Source organism: Chelonoidis abingdonii, chromosome 6 (assembly GCF_003597395.2).
Source record: "Chelonoidis abingdonii isolate Lonesome George chromosome 6, CheloAbing_2.0, whole genome shotgun sequence".
NCBI classification, from domain to species: domain Eukaryota; kingdom Metazoa; phylum Chordata; order Testudines; family Testudinidae; genus Chelonoidis; species Chelonoidis abingdonii.
This window is the reverse complement of record NC_133774.1, coordinates 61,845,269-61,854,290: the sequence shown is the minus strand read 5'-3', so window position 1 is coordinate 61,854,290 and position 9,022 is coordinate 61,845,269. Positions and strand designations below refer to the sequence as shown.

Sequence of the window (9,022 nt, the reverse complement as noted above, 5' to 3'; positions counted from 1 at the left end):
GGGCTTTGCCTGTCTACCTGGCCAGTGCATCCGAGTTCAAATTGCTGTCCAGAGCGGTCACAGTGCTGCACTGTGGGATACCACCCAGAGGCCAATACCGTCGATTTGCGGCCACACTAACCCTAATCCGATATGGTAATACCGATTTCAGCGCTACTCCTCTCATCGGGGAGGAGTACAGAAACCGGTTTAAAGAGCCCTTTATATCGATATAAAGGGCCTCGCAGTGTGGACGAGTGCAGCGTTAAATCAGTTTAACGCTGCTAAAATCGGTATAAACACATAGTGTAGACCAGGCCTTAGAATGTAAACAAACCCAAATATGCAACCTCCCTGTTTCTAAACTTGATTCCAGTGGGTCCACCATGTTACAAAGTGACCAAGCCACATCACAGCAATTTAACATGAACAGTCTGACAAAATAATGTATCTAACATTCCATGCCCAAGTGATAGTAATAACCATCTGTATTTCCTTGGAGAGCTGAGATGTGCACTTAAATCAATAAACTACATCAGGGAAGTGGTATATTCAGCTAAACATTCTCATGAGTTTTGAAACCCTCAGATATTTAGAATTCCCTTCGTGTTTTTCACGTGACAAGAATTTGCTTTTAGTAAACCTTGGCAGCACGTATATCTTGATAAGGCAGTGGATAACTGGATTTAATTGTACCCTTAATTCCCTCCTCTGCTTACAGAGTAAAATTCTCTCCTATTCAGAAGGCCAGCACAAGGTTTATGCACAATTAAAGTCCCACTTAATCCTTCAAAATAGAGACTGTCTTCTGCTATATACTTAAGGTAGCTCAAAGAGGAGCAGAGTGGTTTTCAGTTGCCTCATGTTGAGAAGTCACCAGTTCCCTCTGTTGCTGAAGATGACGAAAAAGATCTAATTGCCCTCCTTCAGATGATTATGTATTAGACATCAGGAGATGCTATTACAAATCAAAAATTCAGGATGATAGCATGACTGCTGAGAGAAGTATTTAGAGATTCCAACTTTTTTCTTTTTTTCTTTTCTTTTAGCAATTGGAAGTACCTCTCTATTTTTTAAGAAAAACAAGTTACAACTCATGCAGCTGCATATTATCCATAATTCTAAATTGTTTAGATTACCAAGTCCTTCAAAATCTACAAGGAAACACCATTTGTATCTTGTAGACATCTCATCATTTCACACCTGCATTGAGACTTGCAAGATCAATTCTCACCTTGTCATACTCTAAGGGAGAATAAAACTACTGTAACTTGGGATCTTGCTGTGGTATTAAATACTCTCACAGATGCTATCCACCGCTTTGAGACTATAGGCAGCTGCCTTAATACATCTTATAGTCAAAACAACTTTTCTACTAGCTATTACTATACTTCTGTCAGAAGAGCAGTTGAATTAAACTGTCTGGCACAGAGTTACATTTTCTTTCTGGCAAGAATTACATTGCCAGCAGTGGACACTGAGAACTGCTGGCACCAAAGGATTATTGCATTATTAGCAGACACTTCATTCTTTATAATATTTAAAGAAGATGTTACATTTGGACAATGTGCTTCCTTAAAACGATCACAGGTTTCCACATCATTTTTGAAATCTGCCTAGAAGTTTGCTCTCCCAAACCTCATAACTCAGATTCTAAAAGTCTGTGCCACCTGCTTGACATTAAGAGAGCTCTGAAGGACTGTATTTAACAAACTGCTGTATTCCAAAAATCTCCCCAACAGCTCATATACTACCAGCAGAGAAAACGTGGCTGCTTATTACCACTCAGACTTTATCAATCATGATTTCCATTAAGGAATACTGTTTTCATCAAAGTCAATAATTGCTATTTCCTATTACTGCAGATTCTTTAAGAGGTATAGCATCCTACTTGGTTAAATTGGAAAAAAAAAATTTATAAACAGCTACAGCAAGTAAGAATTTGTCTTAGACATTGCCAGCATTTTAAAACTTCTGCAGTTTCCCTGTGAAAATATTTTTATTTTCCTTTACCTACTTTACAGTCTTATCTTATCAGAACCGTCAGAAGACTTTATGTGTGTTATTGAGGAAGCTTAAATGTAACTATTGTAATGATCCCTTACCCTTCTGTAATGTACCCTGCTCGGTATATGCCACCATTTCCACTCAAAGCTGCTTGATCATGCTCACATTATAGTCAGTGGCAAAACTCCCACTGATTTTTTTTTTAATTGCCACTTTTTCCTATGTAGTTATATAGTTATAGTTCATTTTCCCGCTCACGGATGAGAGGATGGAATTATTATTATTGTTGTTGTTGGGTTTTGTTTTGGTTTGGTTTGATTTTGGGTTTTTTTGGAAAATGTGTGTGTGGAATCTCTAAAAACTAGGGAATGACTTTATCAGCAATTTGTCTGTACCTCTAAACTTTACCTAGTGGGACTGGAAAAAGGAATTTTAATAGGATAAACTTCAAACAAACAAACAAAAACACCCAAATCTACAAAACGTTTGGGTGATGAAGTACCCTAGAGCAGTGGTTCTCAACCAAGGGTACATATACCCCAAAGGGTATCCATGGTCTACCGGGGGGTACATCAACTTATCTAGATATTTGCCTAGTTTTACAACAGGCTACATACAAAAACACTAGCAAGTCAGTGCAAACTAAAATTTCATATAGACAGTAACTTGTTTATACTGTTCTATATACTATATGCTGAAATGTAAGTACAATATTTATATTCCAATTGATTTATAATTATATGGTAAAAATGAGAAAGTAAGCAATTTTTCAGTAATAGTGTGCTGTGACACTTCTGTATTTTTGTCTGATTTTGTAAATAAGTAGTTTTTAAATGAGGTGAAACTTGGGGGTACACAAGACAAATCAGATTCCTGAAAGGAATACAGTAGTCTGGAAAGGTTGAGAGCCACTGCCCTAGAGGGAAGGGCTGATCCTTCTTTCTAGATTAGGAGGCTGAGTCTAGATATGTATAATTAAGTAATAGGAGCGGTGGTCCATAACTGGATTTCCTGCGTGCTAACACAATACAAATCCTAAATGTTACCAATAACAACCAGCACTGTTCAGCTTAGAGAATTACAGAATATTATATTACCCCTGAATTTGGAGCATCCCAGGAGAGCTACTGTTATGGTATAGAAGAAAATTTCTGAACTAAATGAGACTATTAAATTAGTTATATTGTTTACTCTAGCCATTGCCCCCAATAAAAGCTCAGATTTTTATTCTGAAAGAAACTTGAAAATTTTAAACAGAAACCAAGTGCTGGCTGCCCTCACTTCTTTTCTTTTAATTTCCTAGGCTTTTTAAAAAATACACACACAGTAATGATGTGGCAGTATTTATAATTTCAGTCATTAATTGTTCAAATCAGAGAGACATTATGGAAATTTTGGTAGAACTTAAACAAAGTAGATGGAAGAAGGAAATTGATGTGTAATTTCTCCTTAGACACATTGGGCCAAATTCACCCCTGGCATAACTACATTGAAGTCAGTTCCCAAGATCCTGAACAGCCCTAAGATCACACTTGGCATAGCCGAGGGAAGAGAAATTGCCTTGGTGTAATTTAAAGCAGACTCCAGGCTGTTCTGAGTAATGCCAGCTGTAGCAGTTATATTAATCTCCCAGGGTTCAGCCCCTCCTGACTGTGGCATGCCCCCTTCTGTCCCATGTGCCAAGTTACAGGAGCAGGTGGTATAAAGCCAGTTTTATGCCAGCCAAGATGCATCTGTCCCATGAAAATCTTCCCTTATTTGCTGAAAGTGGTTTTAAGTGCCTTTTCATGGTTGGAGCAGTGCAAAGGGCACTTAGCAACAAGGATCTGGCTTAATGGTATAACATCAGAGAGAAAATGAACCTGTCATGACTGATTTTGCAAGATAGTACTGGTTATATACAATAGGATTTTCAAAGGCATCTGTTGCCATTAAGTCATTTTAGAAAATCTCACCCATTTCTTATAGAACAGCAAAGACCAGAGAGAAACAGTTTAAGATGCACAAGAGTGTATGGGAAAAAGAAATATTAAACATTGGAAGTGAAAGTTTTTGAAATGAGAATTCCACTTAAGCAATGGGATGGAGAGAAGGAACTACATCCTCTCAAGTGTGCTGGAGCTGCCCTGACACACACGAGAGATCAGGAAGGGGAGGCAAAGGGGCATAGTCCCTAGGCATGTGTTAGAGCAGTCAAAGAGCTGCTCTAATATGTGCCAGCACTAGTGGGATTCCCAGTGCAATCTGGCAATACCTTGCTTTCTCTCTAGAATGTTAGCTTATGTTGGGAAGGCCATGAAAGGATGACACTGCGCCATCTATGCCAGCTTTACACAATCAGAGATTCTCCTTGTATTGGGAATCCAAGCTGTTCGTCCAAGCTAGCTTTCCATTTCCACAGTAAAGCAGGCCAAAGATTCTGACCCCAAATTTACCTAATTTAATCCAAAGTAGATATCTCGGTAGCATGTCTAGCAGGAGATATGTCATCACCACCTCAAAAAGGTCGTGATTCTGCAGAGTGTACTCATAATGTTGACAACATGGCCTACTAATTATCTATAAAGAGAAGGGGAATGGAAACTAATGACAAAAAAAAAACTTAGTTTGGTTATTTAGCTTACTTTCAGTCCATAATCTTATTTTGTAAAGACACTATTTAAAAATAACGATATAATAAAACCAGTGTGTTTAACTGTCGGTTACAGTGCCAGTTTTGTATAAAACTCAGCTGCAAAAAATTTACTAGTATCTAAGAAATAAAATGATTTTTTAAAATTTCACATCCGATCAAATGGGAGTAAACAAATAGGTTATAAATCAACTTTTTTAGTTCTCGTGTTTCATATTGGTTCTTAAAGAGATTTTTTTTTTGTCTTTTTAACTCAAAACTATTTATTTTTCCAGGACATTTCAGAATGGTTTTGGTGAGCTACTTCCATCAGATTTCTCCAAACCAAATATCAGTCACCCATTACACTGGCTATCTTGCATAACACCATTTTGTCCTCCTTTACTTATGTGAGTATCTCTAGTTGATATAAATAAGAAAAAAAAATCAGATCGTTAATACTAGTTAGATATTGCTGTGATATTGTGCTGATAGTGTTCTTAGATATTTATTGTAGTTTAAATTCAGTTGAAATAATATATAAGCACTTTTCTGAATTTATTACAAGTTTTATCTGATGTGAAGTGTTCTGTTTAAACGTCCATGATCTATAAGAAAGGTCATGAGGAAGGCAGTGCATTATGTATCTCTTTAGCGGTGTATTTATGTTATGTTCGATATCTGAATTATTTTCAATATTTCATGTTTGTTTCATGAAACTATGAATATACAATAGTTGACAATCATGTAATTCAGCACAGGTACAATTTTCATAGCATTTAATTTAGGGGGAAATTAAACGGGCTAGCTCAAAAAAGTAGGTGTGATATTTAAATAATGAATTGAAAACTATGCCTATATTTTCCAGGGAACTTGCTACATGTTTAAAAGCAAATGAATAATTTCTCTTTCTGTTTCACTGCATATAATGGCAAGTATCACAAGGCATATGTTACAAGTTGTGCTGTCATTCCCTTTCTAATTTTGGTCCCAACATACTCACAGGCCCATTGTCAATCCTCTCACAATCCCTTTGCCTCTTCCCCATAACTCCCCAAATTATTTTTTACTTCATTTTTCATAATTTAGATGTTTGTAAACCTGTATATTTATTCTGAGCACATATATTTTCATATTTAAAAACAATAAAGAAAAGACAAAGGAATCTGGCTTCATTCTTAAAATAACTTATGATAAAATGGAAGGGACTGCTGTAGTGAAGACCGTAGCCAAGATCCTGAGCTTTGAGTCACTTTTGTGATCTCCTGATTCTGGGCCAGTTCCCTCAATGTAACTTATGCCATGGATCACCAGAGTAAAAAGATGCCCTTAAGACACCTTGTACCTCTTACAGGGAGAAGGGCAGTGTAGTGTAGCAGCTATTATTGTCTCTTATTCTACCCAAGGATTCCTCCTATGCAAGGAAGCCACATTTCAGTCAGTAGCAAAACTCCCACTAACTGCAGGGGGGGTCAGGATTTCACACAAAGTCTTTAGGGCAGCTTTGGTTTGAGGAAGTGGCTGAAAGCTGCTCTGATACTACTCAGAACTTATGTATTGCCACTGTGTGGGACAAAAATAATCAGAATATAAATGACGGGCATCTATGCATCATCTATACACTGAAGAAGTGAATTCCGAGGTAGGCCGGCACAGGAAAATAGGAGGGCAATAAGAAGAGGGCAAATCACAAGCAACATGGCTAGTGTGTCTACAGAGAGACAATCCATATGACCAGACTCTAAAAACACTTAGTACTTGTCTTTGGCAACAACATTTTCACCTATTCAGAAAATTCAATGCAATACCCCACATTTTGATGGAAGTACCACCAACTTGTAGAAGGGACAGATTTTGAGAATTATCAATTTTCCTATGAATATTTTGCCTAGTATATTTGTATTATGGAAGTTTTCCTATTTCCAGTATCACATATGAAGTGTGAACAATAAAAAGTAAAAAAGAAAAAGTATTCAAGCTACAGGAGACTGTAGTATTGAAGTTTCCTAACTATTTATTAATCCTTGTAAGTTTCAGCTTCTAAACAGAGTTGTGTTCATGTTGATAGCAAAGTTTAAAACAAGTGTGTTTGTTTAGTGCTTCACACAGTGGGGCCCTGATCCATGACTGGAGTCCCTAAATGCTACCTCAAAACAGATATTAATAATAATAATAATTATTATTATTATTATTTTGCCCTGTCTAAGCTGGTGGTGCTTCCATGAAAATGCAGAGTCCTTACAACTGAAACGTTTGTTAATCTCAGAAGTGATGTTTAGTGTAATAGTATGCTATGTTGCTTATGATGGCTCAGATCTATACTGGAGTTAGATATGAAAAAGTGAGAAGTTGTTTTAATCTGATCATAATGTACTCAAACATCTTATTGTTTTCAGAAGTAACCTAAGGGTGGAGGAAAGCTTGATATTTTAAGAATTCTAGATACATGTAAACATTGATTTAGACAATGTTTCTTTGACTTTGAATTTTTTTCTTTTTTTAAATAAACATTGTTAACTTTTGTTTGTCTAATAAAAAAGGTTGAATTTTGCACATTTATTTTTTACGTTAGATTCCAATAAAAATAACACATTTGTTTATCAAACTATTTAGTGACTAGTTTTAATGAATATTTATGTTCTTTTAGTGATTTGGTTTGATGATTCAGAAATTGCTTTTTTATGGACCTAAAACTGTACTATTGGCAATCATCACTCTTCTCTTTTCTTCCATGATTACAAAACTGAAAATTTAAATGTCTGATATTTATATATAGTTTACCTTTTGTCTCTTTTTTTATGAGGCTAGTGTTATGTTCACGGCTACATGAGCTAGGAGGATGAGAGAACATATGCCTCTCCATATGTCCAATACAAAAACTTCTCAGTGCATTTATTGGTGCTAGCTTAGTGGCTGTAGGGAATGTCTGCAACATTTTATTTTTCCTCTGAGTGAGTCACACCACTGTACATTTCAATTTGCAAGAGGCTTAAAGAGCCAAGAACTGGTGTATATAATATATACATGATAACTTCCCATCTGGTCAATGACAGACAAGCTTTATTTCTACTCAAATAGTCTAAAAATGGCTTTTAGTTTATTATAAGTAATTTTAAATATTAATATTCATATACCCAACTGACCAAACACCTTCGTTGTCTCATATTTGGGGGGCAATGAAGAGCAGTGGTGGAAAGGGTAAAAATAAATAAATAATTCCCCTCCCAGCCCTATGGGTGGTATGTGTCTTCCTCAACCTCGGGTCCTCTACCAGAGGCCTGGGAGTTTGAGGGTTCTGCGCAGTATCTTAGCTGTTCCTAGCACTGCACTCTTCTGGACAGAGAGCTCTGATGTTGTTCCTGGGATCTGTTGGAGCCACTCACCCAGCTTAGGAGTCACAGCCCTGAGTGCTCCTACCACCACTGGTGCCACTTTGGCCTTCACTTTCCACATCCTCTCTAGTTCCTCTTTCAGGCCCTGGTACTTCTCCAGCTTCTCATATTCCTTCTTCCTGATGTTGCTGTCACTTGGCACTGCTATATCTATCACCACCGCTGTCTTCTGGTCCTTGTCTATTACCACGATGTCTGGTTGATTGGCCAGTACCTGCCTGTCCATCTGGATCTGGAAGTCCCACAGAATCTTAGCCCTGCTATTCTCCACAACCTTCTGTGGAATCTCCCATCTGGTCTTGGGAGGGTCTAGCCCATACGCTGTGCAGATGTTCCTGTACACAATGCCAGCCACTTGGTTGTGCCGTTCAGTGTATGCTGTTCCTGCCTGCATCTTACATCCTGCCACTATGTGTTGGACTGTCTCTGAGGCCTCTCTGCACAGTCTGCACCTTGGGTCCTCTCTAGTGTGGTAGACCCCTGCTTCAATGGATCTGGTGCTCAGTGCCTGTTCCTGTGCTGCTATGATCAGTGCCTCAGTGCTGTCTTTTAGTCCAGCCCTTTCCAGCCACTGGTAGGATTTCCCAGTGTCAGCCACCTCAGCTATCTGTCGATGGTACATCCCATGCAGGGTCTTGTCTTGCCATGGCACTTCTTCTGCTTGGTCTTCCTCCCATGTCTGCTGCTGCCTCAGGCATTCTCTCAGCAGCTCATCTTTGGGGGCCATCTTACTGATGTACTCCTGGATGTTCCGGGTTTCATCCAGGATAGTGGCCTTGACGCTCACCAAGCCCCGCCCGCCTTCTTTCCGGCTGGTATACAGTCTCTGGGTGTTGGACTTGGGGTGGAAACCTCCGTGCATTGTGAGGAGCTTCCGGGTTTTCACATCGGCAGCCTCCATGTCCTCCTTTGGCCAGCTCACTATACCGGCAGGGTATCTGATGACCGGCAGGGCGTATCCGTTGATGGCGTGGATCTTGTTCTTCCCACTGAGCTGGCTCTTCAGGACCTGTCTTATCCTTTGGTGATACTT

General features: G+C 38.5%; 1 protein-coding gene across 5 annotated transcripts in view; it reads left to right on the top strand.

The window, feature by feature from the left end:
• Positions 1–9,022, top strand: part of KIAA0825 (KIAA0825 ortholog) — a 435,282-nt gene that overhangs the window by 195,644 nt on the left and 230,616 nt on the right. For all 5 annotated transcript variants that reach the window (XM_075067089.1, XM_075067085.1, XM_075067086.1 and 2 more), the window contains one exon: positions 4,894–5,007. In XM_075067089.1, coding sequence (XP_074923190.1) covers positions 4,894–5,007 — 114 coding nt within the window. The remainder of the gene's footprint in view (positions 1–4,893; positions 5,008–9,022) is intronic.